At 54.1% G+C, this 16,647-nt stretch overlaps 1 protein-coding gene across 2 annotated transcripts; it reads right to left on the reverse strand.

The window, feature by feature from the left end:
• Positions 1–453: 453 nt before the first annotated feature.
• KCNK17 (potassium two pore domain channel subfamily K member 17) lies at positions 454–16,542 on the reverse strand. Of its 2 annotated transcripts, none has more exons than XM_033217049.1 (5): positions 16,079–16,542; positions 12,986–13,100; positions 5,925–6,085; positions 5,387–5,561; positions 454–1,200 (listed from the first exon to the last, which is right to left on the reverse strand). In XM_033217049.1, exons 1-5 carry the CDS (start codon positions 16,313–16,315, stop codon positions 890–892), a joined length of 999 nt encoding a protein of 332 aa, XP_033072940.1. In that variant the 5' UTR covers positions 16,316–16,542; the 3' UTR covers positions 454–889. The 2 variants fall into 2 exon arrangements, with proteins under 2 accessions (XP_033072940.1, XP_033072941.1); XM_033217050.1 differs by lacking the exon at positions 454–1,200 and adding an exon at positions 1,903–1,994.
• Between the last annotated feature and the right edge of the window lie 105 nt (positions 16,543–16,647).

Below are 16,647 nucleotides of genomic sequence, written 5' to 3' on the forward strand. Positions count from 1 at the left end.
TGTCTATGGTGGAAACCACTGTGTTATGTGCTGTCTTAGTAGCAACCCTTGGTAACACTCCGCAAACAGAAGTAGCCTTTGCAAACTCTACCCGGCTTTGCAAACCGTTGTTGGAGCCTTAAAATGCAGTGGGGCAGGGTGAGTCAGGAGGAGTCCACTGGCTTGCCCCTGGCTTTTCTGTGGTATGAATGAGCCACAGAGTAAGGATTCAGCAGCTGGACTGAGACCAGCCGCCTGCTGGCTGTATCGGCCCTGAGAGTTATCAGCAAATCTTTACCAAGTTTACCTGGTGGCTCTCCGAAGGTGTAGGGGGCTGGCAGTCCAGCCTTCAATCCGTTCTTGCCACCAGCCCTAGACAAACTCACCTGGGGAGAAGGTAGTTTCTCTCTGTGTAGGTTCCAGTCTCAGATGCTGCCTTAGGTTTGGTTATGAATGACAGAAAAACCCAAATAATGGTGTTTTATATAAGATGTTTACTTCTCTCTCACATAAAGGAGGTCGGGTGATGTTCCGTCCAGGTTCGTTAGGATGGCTCTGTGACCATCAGTGATACAGACTCTTCCTATCTTATTGTGCCACCAATCTCAAACATTGCCTCTACTTCATGGTGCTGTATGGCTGCCAGAGCTCCAGCCACCATATTGGCATTGCAGCCAGCTAAAGTAAGGAAGTGGGGAAGAAGGGCATGCCTCCCCCCACCCGAAAGTCACATCCCATGTCACCCAGCACATGTCTCTGTATATTCTATTGGGCAGAATTAATCATATATCTGCACCTAGCCTCAAGGGAGGATGGAAAATGTAGTCTTTAGTTTGGGTGGACATGTGCCAAGCCTAAAATCAGGGGTCTTGCTACTGAGGAGGATGACCAAACAAAGAATGGAGTATAACTAGCTGTCCTTGCAACAGCCTGCAGCCTGAGCAGAAGGTTCCAGATGCTGTATGATTCCCATAGGTCCCTCTGGATAGCATTCTTGCTGTGGGGAGTGGGACTCTGGCTCCTGGTCGGGGCCCTGTCTCCAGCTTTGGGACTTGAAGTCTTCCTTGGAGCTGTGGTGGTAGCAGGAACATACCCTCCCTGGAGTCTCCAGCTGGGAGAGGATGAGTTTGATGATCAAGGCCAGCCATGCCATCCCAAAGAGGATCCACAGGGACACCATGTTCTTGTACCACAGTGGGTACCTCCGGGAGGGGTTCATCCCTGGGGAAGTGGCAAGGTCAGAGGATGGAGGCCTGGGGAAGTCAGGACCACATTCCTCAAACAGAAACAGAGATACATGGTTTGATTCATATAAGCAAGTTGAGGGGTCAGTGGGACAGAACATGGAGATTCCTAGCCTCATGGTCACCTGCAAAGGATCCCAGAAAGCCTCCCTGGATTGGCACTCGGGTTTAGGAGCTACGTTTCCTCTTTGTCTTTCTGAGGGAAATCTGTTTATGCTCCATCCCAGCAGTTCTCAAAGTGTGGTCCCTGGGGCCGGCAGCATCAGCATCCCTGAGAGCTTGTTGGAAATGCAGATGATGGAGCCCCTACCCCAGACCTACTGGATCAGAAACCCTGGGCATAGGCCCAGCAATCTGTATTTTTTGTTTTGTTCTGTTTTGTTTTGCAGATGGAGTCTCACTCTTGTTGCCTAGGCTGGAGTGCAATGGCGTGCTCTCGGCTCACTGCAACCTCCGCCTCCCAGGTTCAAGCGATTCTCCTGCCTCAGCCTCCCAAGTAGCTGGGATTACAGGCACCTGTCACCGCAATCGGTGAATTTTTTGTATTTTAGTAGAAATGGGATTTCACCATTGTTGCCCAGGCTGGCCTCAAACTCCTGAGCTCAGGCAATCCACCTGCCTCAGCCTCCCAAAGTGCTAGGATTACAGGCGTGAGCCACCGTGCCCGGCCAGCAATCTGTTATTTTAACAAGCCTCCAGAGAATTTCAATGTCCGCTCTAGTGTTTGCCAGTCTCTGTTTGGTTTTCTTGTATCTGAAAGGAGGCAGCTTGCTGGAGCCAGGGGATTTGGGAAGAACACTGGAATATGTTGGGAGCCACCGGAATATGTTTCCTGACTCGGTTCTTCAGTCACCTGTCTGAACCTCCTTCACCTGTGAGATGGGGAATATGACTGTATCCCTTTGGCTTTTAGGATGAAGTCGAAATCCTCAAGGCCCTCTGCCCGCTTCTGCAGCACCTCTCCCCTCCGACTGCCTGGTCATTCTGGTCTTTTTCCCATTGCCCTGTCTATCATTCTTCCTGCCTCTGGGCCTTTGTACTTATGGCCTCTCAGTTCCAAATGCTCTTCATTTTCCATTTTTCTTGGCCTGGTTACCTTCCCTCATCCTGCAGACCTCAGTTCAGACATTCCTCCCTACAGACCACATTGGGTTCCTCTGTTACATGTGCTGCTCTCATGGCCTATGTGTGTCTGCTGGGAAAGTTACTTCCTCATCTGTAAAATGGAGACAGTAAGAGTCCTCCTCCTATAACTGTTGGGAGGATCACATGGGCTGATGCAGCTCAAGTGCTCAGAATGATGCCTGGCACATAACAGGTGCCCAAGACCTATAGGTGGTTGTTGGTTTCACTCACCACCAGACGCCCCCAACGAAGTTGGTGCTGGGTAAGTATGGCAGAGGGAGGGGACTGATGGGAGCTGCTGTGAGTCTTAGATAAATCTTGCCAAGGATTTGCTCTATCATTTAGTTCCCTCCCTGGAGGTCTGTGTTGCCTCCCTCATCAGAATGGAATCATTCAAAGGTTAGACATCTCTCCTCCTATTTCTTCGTCATCCTTTTCTGTCGTTGCTCCCTGTACCATGCCTCTGTTTACTCCTCATCCTGTCCTGCTGGCCCTAAGACAGCCTCTCTTTCCAGGTCCCCCAAGGCTGGGCCCCTCTCTAGGACCTCCACATGGGATGAGGCTGCCACCTGGGAGCTGACCTCTGCTGCCTGGCAGGAGCTGGGATTGGATTAGGCTGATTGGGTTATGGGGCCATGATTCCGCCGATGGTCCCAAATGAGATCAGGCGGTGAGCCGGCTTTCTGGCCCTGCCACCCGCCAGCTTGGCTTGCTCCTGGAGACAGAGGGGAGGAGGTGCTCTTCTCCCCTTTTTATTTTATTTTTTTAAGCTGAAATAATAAGTGGCAGGAGACCTGGCAGCTGGCAAGGCGCTCAACTGAGCTACAAATGCAATTGGGAGGCTCAAGGGCTATGGGGCTGGCGAGGAGCAGCCGGTTGGGACCTGGGGGTAGCTCTGGCCACAGCCTTCTGGCAGAGGAGTGGCTATGAAGACAGCGCCTCCTGTGGCTGCTGATGCAGGGACGTGAACACCCAGTAGCCAAGTGGTGGACCTCAGTATCCCCATCCAAGAAAGGGGTTGTCCCTGTTACTGGAGGACAAGGAGAGCTGAGAGGTTTGAGGAATAGGCATGGAAGACTCTGAAACACGGGTGGTGTGAAGGGCCCAGGCTTGGGAGTTTATCCTAGACTTGCCCTGACTCACTTGCTCTATGACCTTATGCAACTCCCTTCCCTCCTTCAGGCCTCAGTGTCTCCATCTATATAAGGCGGATCCCTTGAAGGTAAAGCAGTTGGGGCTCTCATTGTGGTGACCTGCTACGAGGCACTGCCATGACTGCAGAGGGGCCCAGGAGGTAGCAAGTCTCCGGAGATGTGGTGAAGGGGCAACTCTGCCCACTGCAGTGGCTGCTGGGCAGGAGTGCTCTTACCCATCCTTGTCCCAGGCCTGGGCAGTCCCTCTGGGCTTAAAGCCTGGACTGGGTCTCCTCAGTCAGATTGTATTGGTAGGAGGGGGGTTACAGATTTTGGACTTTATCCTAAAACTATGGGAAAACAATGAAGGTCTTCAGAGGAGTTGGGCAGGTGACTTCATAGCCTTTGTAATTTTTAAGGTCATAAGAGCCAACAGGGGACAAGGAGAGAGGCTGCACAAGCCCATGGGTGCCATCCTTATTATGCTCTGTGTAAGTAGCAAAACTATAGGATTGTGCAGTGCCCAACCTGTGCAGCTATATGCAACAACCCTGCCTGGACTAGGGAAATGGCAGATTGGAGATAGAGAAGAAATGACAGATCTAAGAATCATACTCTAAGCTGCGAGGGTGCAGGTATGGCCCTTGGAGTTACTGGGCTCAGCTGCCCTGAGACACATCTCTCTACTCTGAGGGTAAAGGTGGGAGCATGACCCAGTTGGAAGAAATCTTCCCAAGAATTTCCTTCCAGAGCAACAGACCTCCTAGGATAAGGGAGGATAAGGGAGATCAAGAAGGGGGCAATGTGAGGCCCCAACACCTGACCCTTCTTCCTGGGAACCTTGCAAACAGGCCAGATGGGACTGAGGAGCTCTAGGGATTGCCTCATTTTATAGGCAGAAACACTGAGGCCCAGAGAGGAGACATTTTAGGTGGTCTGGAAAGAGTATGAATTTTGGAGTCAAACAGATAAAGATTCATATCTTACTAGCTGTGCAATCTCAGGCAGATGGCTCAGCCTCTCTGAGCTTCAGCTTCCTCCTCGGTAAAATGGGGGTGACAATTGTTGCTGTAGGTTGCCTGAGGAGTTAGCTGATTATTACTTTGGTAAAACTTCATTCTTCCAGGCTGGGTTCTGTCGCTGAAGGAGTGAAGAAGGGCAAGGCCTCCTCCCCGCGTTAGGGTCCGGGATCAGAGAGAGGGCACGAAGCCCCTCGAGGCTAGCGCGGTGGTGGTGCCAGCGGCACCTTCAGGGACAGGAAGGGGCGGTGATGAGGCTGAGCTGGGGCGCAGCCACTCCGTCACGGCACAGCATGTCCCTCCACTGCCATCTGCTGGTCATCGGCCTCAGCCTGATTACACAAGGCTGCTGGCTTCTGGGGCCGGTGTAGTACCACTGATTAAACCCACCCTGGGTCCACTGATCATGAGACCCTTTCTTGCTGGCACTCAGAATCTGCCTGCCAACTGTTTTCCCACAGGGCTCTGGGGAGGCTGGGGTTCCAGGAGTCTCCCGGACCCTGCTGCCTGATCCGCGGGTACTGTGGCCTCCAGTCCAGGAGCAGTGCGACGGACTGGCGTTCCGTGGGGAAAGAATGAACTGGGGAAGGGAAAGCATGGGGCAAGCATGGACCGGGGAGGGAGGCCGGGACTCCCGTCATGTGGGGCCTTCTAAGCACAACAGGTGGGCCCGCGGACGTGTGGGACCTCTCCGCGTTGGTCAAGAAGGGCTGGAGCGACCTCAGCCCCGTCACACAACAAAGGCGGGTAGGACAGTGTCTCCGGATTTGGGGCCTAAAAGCCCCCACATGGCGTGCATACAGCAGGTGCGCCAGCTGCGGGAGCAGATGAGTGAGAGGTGTAGGCAGCCATATGTCCCCACCAGCCCACCGCCGGGAACTCTCACCAATAACGTAGTCGCCAAAGCCCACGGTGCTGAGGGTAATGAAGGCGAAGTAGAACCCCTCCATGTAGCTCCAGCCCTCCATGTGGGAGAACAGCAGGGGTGGCAGCAGCAGGAAGAGCAGGAGGCCCGAGAGAAGGGCGCCAGAGCCCGCCAGCCACCGCGCCTTGCCCGGGTCCTGTGGGTACAACAGTGTCCCCAGGCCTCCTGTGGCCTTTACCCCATGAATGGGAGCCGAGGGAGCTGGAGGCAGGCCAGAGCTCTCCCCAGTAAGAAGGGGGCTCTTCACCTGGTCCGTATTCTCCAGGTTCCCTGCCTGGAGCCTTTGCCTGGTGTCCTTCCTGTCTGCCCAGTCCCACCCGGCTTCCACCACTAATGTCCTTTTTCACTGAGGACTCTATTCTGACCAGTGACCCCCAATCCCACCACAACCCCACCAGTAACCCCTGGTCCCACCTCTTGTCATTAGTAACCCCAATTCCCACCGCAGACCCTCATTCAGGAAGTGACCCATCCCCACCCCATCCAGCAGCCCCCTCACCTGCCAGGTGCCCCCCAGCCTGCTGGAGCAGTGGTTTACTCCCTGCTGCATGAGATGCCCCAGTCGGTTGAGCACCACGAGGTTGAACGGGATCCCCACAAGGGCAAAGAAGATGCAGAAGAGGCGGGCGGCCATCGTGTTGGGGCTCAGGTTGCCATAACCTGAGGTGAGAGGGGGCACTCAGGGGACCTTTCCAGCCCAGCCCTGTCCACTCACCACCACAGCCCCACTCCTGGGCCCAACCCCCAGGACCCTCATTCTAACCACTGCAGATGTGGGCAGCTGATACTTGCCAAGGCCCTCCTTTTCTGTCCTGGGCACTGTGCAGGGCATCCTGTACCCTGTACATTCATTCCCTCAGTGCAGATGGAGTCTCACTCTTGTTGCCTAGGCTGGAGTGCAATGGCGTGCTCTCGGCTCACTGCAACCTCCGCCTCCCAGGTTCAAGCAATTCTCCTGCCTCAGCCTCCCAAGTAGCTGGGATTACAGGCACCTGTCACCGCAATCGGTGAATTTTTTGTATTTTAGTAGAAATGGGATTTCACCATTGTTGCCCAGGCTGGCCTCAAACTCCTGAGCTCAGGCAATCCATCTGCCTCAGCCTCCCAAAGTGCTAGGATTACAGGCGTGAGCCACCGTGCCCGGCCAGCAATCTGTTATTTTAACAAGCCTCCAGAGAATTTCAATGTCCGCTCTAGTGTTTGCCAGTCTCTGTTTGGTTTTCTTGTATCTGAAAGGAGGCAGCTTGCTGGAGCCAGGGGATTTGGGAAGAACACTGGAATATGTTGGGAGCCACCGGAATATGTTTCCTGACTCGGTTCTTCAGTCACCTGTCTGAACCTCCTTCACCTGTGAGATGGGGAATATGACTGTATCCCTTTGGCTTTTAGGATGAAGTCGAAATCCTCAAGGCCCTCTGCCCGCTTCTGCAGCACCTCTCCCCTCTGACCCTCAAACCATCCTTTCAAATCAGAATTATGTGCCATATTTTCCAGGCCGGAGAAGCTCTAGGAGGCTAAGCTACATGCATGGGCTCAAACCCACCAAATGTGAGTCTCCTCTTCCTCTCTTCATGTCCTCCCTCTCTGGGTGGGCAGAGGGATGCTGGAGGGGGCAGAGCCTCCTGCTGTTGCACTCTCAGGATCTACTGGCCATTCAGGCTGAGGCCATGCTGTCTCCACGTGGCTCCCAGCCCTGCTTGGGCACAGTGGGGCACTGAAGCTGGTCATCCCTGCCCAGTGCAGCACTCCTCTTGCAACCTTTGCTCTGGGATCCCCATGACCTGGCCCAGACTTTCTCACAGCCACACTGCAGTGAGCAGCTCTTCCCACTCCAGTCTCCTTTCTTCCCTCTTTCCTTTCACAGGTATCAGGGCTGCTTGCAGTCTGAGACTTTTGCCATTAATTCCTGTTTCTTCTCTTTTATCCTTCAAAGTCTCCCCTCAATGTATCTTTTGTGCATCTAATTCTGTCTTGATATCTGATTCCTGGAGGACCCAATCTAGCACAACGGGGCTCTCTCATAAACCTCAGTGGGAGGCAGGGACAGACAGTAAGTCATCAGCTGCCTAGGGGAGGAGGTAGAAGTTGGAGGGGGAGGGTCTCTGATCAAGATAGGGAGGTGGAAAGCTAGGGAAGGAAAAGATGTTCACAAAAGATTCTATCCATCTGGACATTCTTTTCTCCTCCAGCTCTGCCTCCACCCTTCTTGATCACCACCACAGTCTTGTCTTACTAAAATGCAAACCTGATTAGATCATCATTGAGTCTCCTGTCTGCTGGGGAAAGTCCAAGCTCTCGCCTAGCCTTTCTCTGAGACTCGTCCGGTGCCCCCACTTCCCCAGCTCCAGCCACATTGCCGGCCTGCAGAACTCTCCAGGTCCACCGTGCCTCTGCACCTTTGACCACAAGGCTTCCTCTATGAAGAGTGTCTCCCCTCCTTGCCCACATAAATATAAATGACCCTTTTAGTCCTTGCCTCTCCAGTGCAGCTGCTCCTCATCCAGGACCCCCTCCAGCACTCTCCCTTGCACTGTGTGAGAAAGATTGGTTTCCATGTCTGCCTCTTCCAAGTATATTAAGTACACACTCTGAGCCCCTCAAGAGCAGGGACTGGGTCTTCTTTTTTTTTTTTTTTTTTTTAGACGTAGTCTCACTCTGTTGCCCAGGCTGGAGTGCACTGGCACAATCTTGGCTCACCACAACCTCTGCCTCCTGGGTTCAAGCTGTTCTGCCTCAGCCTCCTGAGTAGCTGGGATTACAGGCATGTGCCACCACGCCCAGCTAATTTTTGTATTTTTAGTATAGACAGGGTTTTGCCATGTTGGCCAGGCAGGTCTCGAGCTCTGACCTCAGGTGATCTGCCCGCCTTGGCCTCCCAAAGTGCTGGGATTACAGGCATGAGCCTCCATGCCCAGCCTGGGACTGGTTCTTAATCATCATATTCTCAGCAAGTGGCAAAGGATCTGACCCTTAATAGCTGCTCTTCACTATATGTGTGTTGACTGCGTAAAGAATGGGTGAATGAATGAATGAGGAAATACAAAAATGAAGGTGTCAGTAAATGAACAAATGCCTCTCATTCTGCCTCCTATCACTGCCTAACATTCTTGCTTGCCCAGATGGGGTCACTGTGCCCACACACCCTACACTTGTCTGTACTATATTGAAACCAGTGTTTACATCCACCCCCATCTTACCGAGGGGTCCCAAGAGAGGCCAAAGTATGTAAAAGTCCAGAGCATGTGCTTTGGAGTCTGGTGCACCTCCTAGGTTTGGATCCCAGCTCAGCTTCTTGCAGGCTGTGGGACCTTGGGCAAGTGGCTCGATCTTTCTTTCTTTTTTCTTTTTTTTTTTTTTTTTTTTTTGAGACGGAGTCTTGCTCTGTTGCCAGGCTGGAGTGCAGTGGTGCGATCTCAGCTCACTGCAACCTCTGACTCCCTAGTTCAAGCGATTCTCCTGCCTCAGCCTCCCGAGTAGCTGGGATTACAGGCACATGCCACCACGCCCAGCTAATTTTGGATTTTTAGTAAAGATGGGGTTTCACCATGTTGGCCAGGATGGTCTCAATCTCCTGACCTCGTGATCCATCCGCCTTGGCCTCCCAAAGTGCTGGGATTACAGGTGTGAGCCACCATGCCTGCCCAATAATTGCATCTTTTTTCTTTTCTTTTTTTTCTTTTTCTCTTCCCTTCTCTTCTGATCTCTTCTCCCTCCTTCCTTCCTTCCCTCTTTTCTTTCTTTCTTTCTCCTTCCTTCCTTCCTTCCCTTTCTTTCTCTCTCTCTTTCTTTCTCTCTTTCCTTTCAGCTTGACCTTTCTGAATGCTACTTCCTCCTGTAAAATGGGGATGCTGACATCCACCTACAGTGGGGGATAACGATGAAATGAGGAATCGAGGTACACTGTAGAAGAGAATGTGAGCCTGCAAGCATCTGGTATATACAAAGTGCTAAATGTCTGTTAAATAAATGAATGATGGAACTCCAGTGAACTGGCTTCTGGTCTGAGGACTTCAGAAGCCTCTTGAGTCTCCATCTACCTCCCCCTCTGGCCTTTATGGGTTTTCTCTTCTAAAGAAGAGAGTTCTTTCTGTAGGCATCTAGGGCGAGGTAAACCTCCTACTTTCCACCCACCTCTCTGCCTGCCTCCTCACCAACCTCTCCTCCTCCAGCTGTAGGTCCTGCCCAGTTCCATCCTCTCTTCCTGTTTTTTTTTTCCCCCATTCAGTTTTCACCAGTGGGATGGGGACACTAAGATTCCAGCTCTGAAAGGAGCCCCATAGAGAGGCCTACAGCGTTTTCAGGCTGGCATTAAATGGTTTTTATTCCTCCCCATTATTCTCAGCCATCCCTCAGGTCAGCAAAATCAGCGGATGTCAATGATCCCACCTGTCCACAGGTAGGATGTCACCTACCTGTTGAACACTGGGTAGCCACAGCCCCACCCAATCCACCTCTCACTTCAGCATGTCACCTTGCATCTTGCTGGGATCCCTGGGCATCCTGCAAGGACCCTACAAGTCTTTCTATGATTGGTCTCCTCTGTACTCTCTCTGAATGCAGCTCCTGTTTCCAACCCTCTCCACCTACCTGGACCTCCTTACTGCTCCCAAACATACAAGTCACACTCCCACCTCAGGGTCTTTGCACTTGCTGGCAGAGGATTCTCTCCTCAGATATCAGCAGTTTGTTCCATTATTTTAGTCATGTCTCTGCTTCAATGTTACTGTATCAGTGAGTCCTTGAATGGCCACCCCATCTACAATAGGTGCCCCCATCACTATGAGACCCCTTTAACTAGTTTCACTTTTCTCTAAGCACACCCCACTACCTGGTTATTGTCCATGTATCTGTTTAATGTGTGTCCCCTCACACTAGAATGTCAGCTCCCCAAGGGCTGGGACTTGCTAATTTTGGCTACCATTGAATCCTCAACACCAGTGTCTGGCCCACACTAGGTACTCTATTGATTGATTGAGGCATAATCTTGCTCTATTGCCCAGGCTGGAGTGCAGTGGCACAATCTCAGCTCACTGCAACCTCTGGCTCCCAGGCTCAAGCGATTCTCGTGCCTCAGCCTCCCAAATATATGGGATTACAGGCACTCGCCACCACGTCTGGCTAATTTTTGTATTTTTAGTAGAGATGGGGTTTCACCATGTTGGCCTGGCTGGTCTCCAACTCCTGGCCTCATGTGATCCACCTGCCTCTGCCTTCCAAAATACTGGGATTACAGGCAAGAGCCACCGTGCCTTGGTCTTCAATTTGTGTGTTGAACAAATGGATGGATGAATGAGAGAACCAATGAGCAAGCCAGGAATGGAGTTCATAGATGACTGATTTCTGGGCTCAGACCTGTCCCACTGGCCCAGAGGTATTTGTGTTAGGGCTTGGAAAGTACTGCCCTTACAGGGTGCTGGTCCCAGGGTAATGGGGTTGCTGAGGAGGCTGCCCTCCGCTGAGCCTCTCAAAATACCCCTTCTTCCTTTGTGGCATTCCAGATGTACCTCATTTCCCATCTCCCTCTCCTTCTGTCTCCAAATTCCTCCCATGTGTATGTGCATACAGGTGTGGTCAGCGTCACAGAACCCTCACTCCCCTCCTATTCACTCCACAATGGCTAGTCAACTCTGCTGCTCATTAGCCATATGACCTGGAGGAGATGGTGCCCATCTGTGTCCCCATCTGTGACATGAAAATAGGCTGGATACAGTGGCTTACGCCTGTAATCCCAGCACTTTGGGAGGCCGAGGTGAGTGGATCACTTGAGGTCAGGAGTTTGAGGCTAGCCTGGCCAACATGGTAAAACCCTTCTCTACTAAAATATAAAAATTAGCCAGGCACTTTGGCAGGTGACTGTAGTCCCAGTTACTTGGGAGGCTGAGGCAGGAGAATCTCTTGAACCCGGGAGGCAGAGGTTTCAGTGAGCCGAGATCATGCCACTGCACTCCAGCCTGGGCGACACGGCAAGACTCTATCTCAAAAAAGAAAGAAAGAAAATAAGACCTATCCTTGGAGGTTGCCATATGAACAAATTGAAATCTTAAATGTCAAAGTGTCCAGCACAGTGCCTAGTACAAGAAGACCACGGGTGTTTCCTCAGGTGTACTGTGTTGGGGAGGTGGGGCAGGGCCCTCCTCTCTCTGCCCTCCTCACCCTCACAGCTGGTTGAAACTGAGTGGAGAGGAAAGGACAGAGGCATAATCCAGGCTAGGGGTGGTAGAGCTGGGAAGAGAGGTAGCAAAACTCTGAATTTAGTGGGTCAAAGTCACAGGCCTGGGGAAGAGTGTGGGAGATGTGGGGTTTGCAGACTAAAGGACCCCCAAATCTGGGAGGCCTGGCCTATGGTGAATGTGTTTTAAGATCTCCTGCTACCCTGGAATTCAATACATGCCTGGTGAATGCATATTTAATGGAATTCCTTAACGTGGCAGTATTTACTGAGTGGCTGCTGTATGCTGGGCCTTGTAATAGACCCTTGGGGATGTAAAGATGAATCAGTCCATCCTGCCAGTCCTTTAGGGGCTCAGGGCCCCTGGGGTCTGAGGTGCCTCCGAAGCATGCTTGTCTCAAGGACTGCCCAAGCTTCCATGTAGCTCTGAGGTCTGCTTTCAAGAAGTTCTGGCCAATTTAAAACTAGATGGAGAATCCTCTGGGTGTTCTTGCCTTACCCCACCCTGTGGGGAGGCTGGGATACTGGTGTCCTGGAGAGAGGATCCTGACTGGCTAGGAGCTGGGGCGGGGAGGGGGTGGGCCTTAGCCCAAGTCACCGGTGATATCAGCCTGCCACCTGCTGGCAAGTCCTGTGTCATGCAGGGGCTGGGGCAGAAGGATCTGGGTGGCCTGATTTGCATGATTTCCTGGGTTTTAGAGCTGCAGGGATCTAGCCTGCTCTTCTTCTCTGTACAACAGCCCCTCAGCACCCTCCTGAGACAAGCTCTACCTCAGCTCTTCCCCAGGGGAGGGTTACTCCAGGTGTCCCTGTGTGTGGGGAGGATAGCGATGAGGAGTGGAGGAGGCTGTTTGCAAGCTGAAGAGAGGCCTGTGGGAATGGGGTCTGCAGACAAGGAGGTGGAAGGAATGACCACCTCCCCCAGGGCTGAGAAGCAGGGGGGTCTAAAGCCCTTTCTTTGGATTTCTACTCCTTCTTCCTTCCTAACTTCCCCCCCACTTCTCCTGACCACCACCCCCGGGGCTCAGTGTTGGGTGGGCTCAGCTGAGGAGACTGGCACCCTTGTTGTGCCTAGAGACATGTTTCTTGCTATACCGGGAGACCTCTGCTTCCTGAAAGGCCATGTGGGGCAGAAATCCCCTAGGGCAGTGCTTGTCAAACTCCAACGGTGCACGTGAATCCCCCAGGGACCTGGGTGAGCTACAGAGGCTGAGTCAGCAGGTCTGTAGTGCGGCCTGAGACTGCTCCCGGGTGGTGTCCACACTGCAGAGCCGGACTGCACTTGGAGTCACGAGGCTCTAGGTAACCCCTCCAAAAGACAACCAGCCTGCTGCCTCTCAGGGAGCTGCCTCCTTCCCCACCCCCATCCCCCGGCCCCATCTGGCCCTTACCAATGGTGGTGACGGTGGACACAGAAAAGAAGAAGGAGCCCAGGAGCTCCCAGCGCCCCATGCTGGTGGTGTTGCTGAGGAGGCTGGCCCCGTTTTTGTACGCTTGGATGACGTCCTGGGGAAGAGGCTGCAATGACCACGAGGGTCTGGGGGGTGATGGATTTCCTGCACCTCAAAACACACACACACACACACACACACACCCCTACACACACAGCCCTCACAATTACTCTTCCATCCCAGCCCACCAGGAAAAGGAGGCTCTACCCCTTTCACCAAGGGCTCACCAGGTCCACTTACCAACAGCTACCATGGGGACAGCTCCTTCCCCACCTTACCCAGGGGCTAGGTCAGGTTGGAGTCCTAGTAAACCAACCACTCATTTTCTCCCCTGCTCACTCCCATTCCTGAAACAAACACTAGGCCAGGCATGATGTGTGGTGCTTTTAGGGGACATGACCCCAGCCCTCAGTGGTACACAGATACACCTAATTAACTATAATATGATGCAGTCAATGTCACTTTGGGCATTAAGGAGGAAGTGCAGCTACACAATCCAGGGCAAGTTGCTCAACTTCTCTCTGTGCCTCAGCTTCGTTACCTGTAGAATGGTAATACAAATAGCACCTACTTCATCGAGTTGTTGTGAGTGTTAAATAAGGTATTATGTGTAGTCTTAGTCCCTGGCACATGGTGTTAGCAGTTGCTCTCATCATCATTACTAGGCATATAATGTTGTAGGACTCTGGGGAAGAAGGATGTTCATTCTCATTTGGGTAGGAGCAGAGGCCTCATGGAGGATGTGATGTTTTATCTGGGCCTTCCTTGAGGGTCAGGTAGGATTGCTTCTGATGGGAGGACGTTTAGGTAGATGGGACAGCAGTGCAGAAGCTGGGAGGTGAGACTGCCTGGGACCTAGATTAAGGAGACTGGTAAGAAGTGATTGAGGCCAAGCTGTGCTTGGCTTTGCCATGCCAGGTATGAAGTGGCAGGTATCATCCAAGGTCACTGAGCAAAGGGGAAGTAGGATCAGGTTGGTGTGCTCTGTGGCAGCTGGCAGTATAGCAGGGGTTGACCAGAGGGGAGAGACTCCTGAAGAGGTGAGTGACAGACGGGCCCTGGCCTGTCTCCTGGCACGGAGTGGTCCAGGAGGAACAGAGAGGAGATATTCAGAAGCCCAGGCATCTGGCCCTATTTAGTATAGGCAGTAAAGGAGATGTTGCAGAGGACTGTGAGGGTGTGTGGACATGAGGCAGACAATCGAGATTTAGGACAGGTGGAGGAGCAGGGCTGGGAGGAGGAGCACTGCTTGCTCTTGGCCTTGAGGAATTTCAGAAGTTGCATGTCCACATCTGGTGCTCAGAAAGAAGATCTGGGCTAGATACCACATCCTTATTACTGGAGACAGCTGAAGCCACTGGAGGGTTGAGGAAGGGGATGAGGTGGGGGTAGAGGGAGTTGAAGGGAAAGCCCAAAGAGATGACAGCCTGGCTGGGAATCCTGGGAAGCACCCACATCCACAGGTCCACACTGAAGCAGTACTCATGGTGGTTAATAGCTCCAGCTCCTGGCTATGTAGCCATGCATTCGTATGTAACCTCTCTGAGCCTCAGTTTCTTCACCTCTGAAACAGGATGATAAAAACAGTACCCATCTGTGAGGGAGGTGAGACTGAAACAAGTAAATACGGGTAAAGCACTAGGAACAGTGCTCGGTACACGGTAAGCGCTGCACAGAGGCATTTACTGTTATCATCACCATCATACCCAGGGAGACCTGGGCCCAGGCTGCTTGTAGTTGAAGTTCACCACCTTTGCAAGGGTAATGGCAGGCAGCCTCAGCACCAGGACCCAGCAGTCGGGCTGTATTTGCAGAAGTCCGCAGGTGGGGAGCTGGAGGAACCACTTTAGGTCCTTAGTAGAGATAGGCGTGGCCCTGGCTAGCTCCTGAGTTCACCGAATCGGCCTAGTCTGAGGGTTCAGAATACCACTTCCGCTCCGCGCTGGGTCCCTTCCTACCCTGGCACGGTTCCCTGCCACCTTCCGGGGATTGGCTTTGGGCTGGAGACTCTGGATGGATGAGCCACCAGGACTGCAAGGCGGGGATTCTAGGCTGGCGTGCAGCTGCCTGGACTCTGGGCTCTTGGACGAAGGGGTGGGGAACCAAGCCAGGGCCCGGGGCATCAATGCCTCCGCCAAATCGAGCAGCTGCCAGTCTGGCGTCGCTTCAGTGGGAAGATGCGCCACCCCTAGAACCCTCCCTGGCCTCCTCCGCCCCGCTAGGCCCCACCCTCGAGGAGCCTCTGCTCAGAGTTATCTCGGAGTTCTCCCCTGAACCCCGCCTTCAGCCCTTCCGGGCAGCCGCGCGGCGGCGGCGCGCCCAGTCCTTGTGTCCGAAGACTCGGAGTAAAGCGGCTTCAGCCAGAGAGAGGCCCTGCGTCCGCCCTCCTCTCGAACCCGGGTCTGCGCACGTCGAGCCCCCTCTCTGCGTTGCGGGTGGCCCAGGCCAGCACGCCTGGGGCCCATTCCACCCATCCTCCGGGACAAGCGCTCCTTCCCTCAGGCTCCTACCGCCGCGCCCGCGCCCCTGCCGTCCCAGCCCCGAGTTCGCAAACGTGCGCCCAAGTTCTCCCTCGGGAAGCGGCCAGGTGTGGCCTTTAGTCCTTCGCCATGGGTCCAGGTGCAACCGATCCCCCAGGGGGCCCAAACGCGCCCTTTCCCGGGTCAGGCCAGGCGGGGCCGGTTACGCGCGCGCCCCCTTGCCGTACTCGTCCTCGCCCCCAAATTTGGGTGTGTCCCCAGGCATCTGCCTCCTCATCGGGCCAGCATGCCCTCTCGCCCCCAAGGAGGACTCAGCCCGGCTTCTCTCAGTCCTCTCGCTAGAGCGAGGGTCTTTTCCTCCGAGGTCCTCCAACCCTCTGGTCCCCGCGCAGGAACGCCCACCCCCGTAGTGCCCGCGTCTACGTTCCCGGCAGTTCCCTGACCAGGAAACGCCTGACCAGGGCCTGAGCAGGTCCCCTCGCCCTCGGCCTGTGTACCCCGCGGCCCTCTACCCCATCCCGCCGCGCCCAGATCGGCCCTGCTCGCCCCTGACCCGGATCAGCGAGTCCAGCGCCGGGCGGTCTAGACACGTGAAGTTCTGCAACAGCTCCCACTTGTCGCGCTGGAAGCTGCGGCTGGAGTCCTGCTCCGCGCGGCCCTCCAGCGTCCAGAACACGCCGGTGCCCAGCGCCAGGTAAGCCAGGTAGGCGAACAGCAGGAGCATGGTGCTGGGCACAGCGCAGCCCCGGAGCCTGTCCTCGGGAGCCGCCCGGGTTCGCCGTTGGTACATAGCTAGAGAGGCGGGGAGCCGGCGCCGGGAGCTGTGGACTAGGACCTGGTGGGAGGGAAAGGCCAGGAACCCAGCTCGTCTCTCGTCTCGCAAACGGCTGCCGGTGCCCGGTTTCGCCAGGGAGGAGGCGTGCTGGGGAATGGGACAGCCTGGCCCCACCCAGCCCTGGGATCCAATCCCAGGGACAAAAAGAGGCTCTGAACTGTGGGCATCTGGCCCCGCCTCAAATATGTGCGGGGTGCCCACCCGCTAGACCTAGGCCAGGAAGGAGAAAGCTGCTGGGTGACCGCAGGCGCTGAGGGAAGGGGCCCAGAGCCCCCTCACATTTCCTG

Source organism: Trachypithecus francoisi, unplaced genomic scaffold, assembly GCF_009764315.1.
Source record: "Trachypithecus francoisi isolate TF-2019V2 unplaced genomic scaffold, Tfra_2.0 Lachesis_group10, whole genome shotgun sequence".
Taxonomy (NCBI): Eukaryota; Metazoa; Chordata; class Mammalia; order Primates; family Cercopithecidae; genus Trachypithecus; species Trachypithecus francoisi.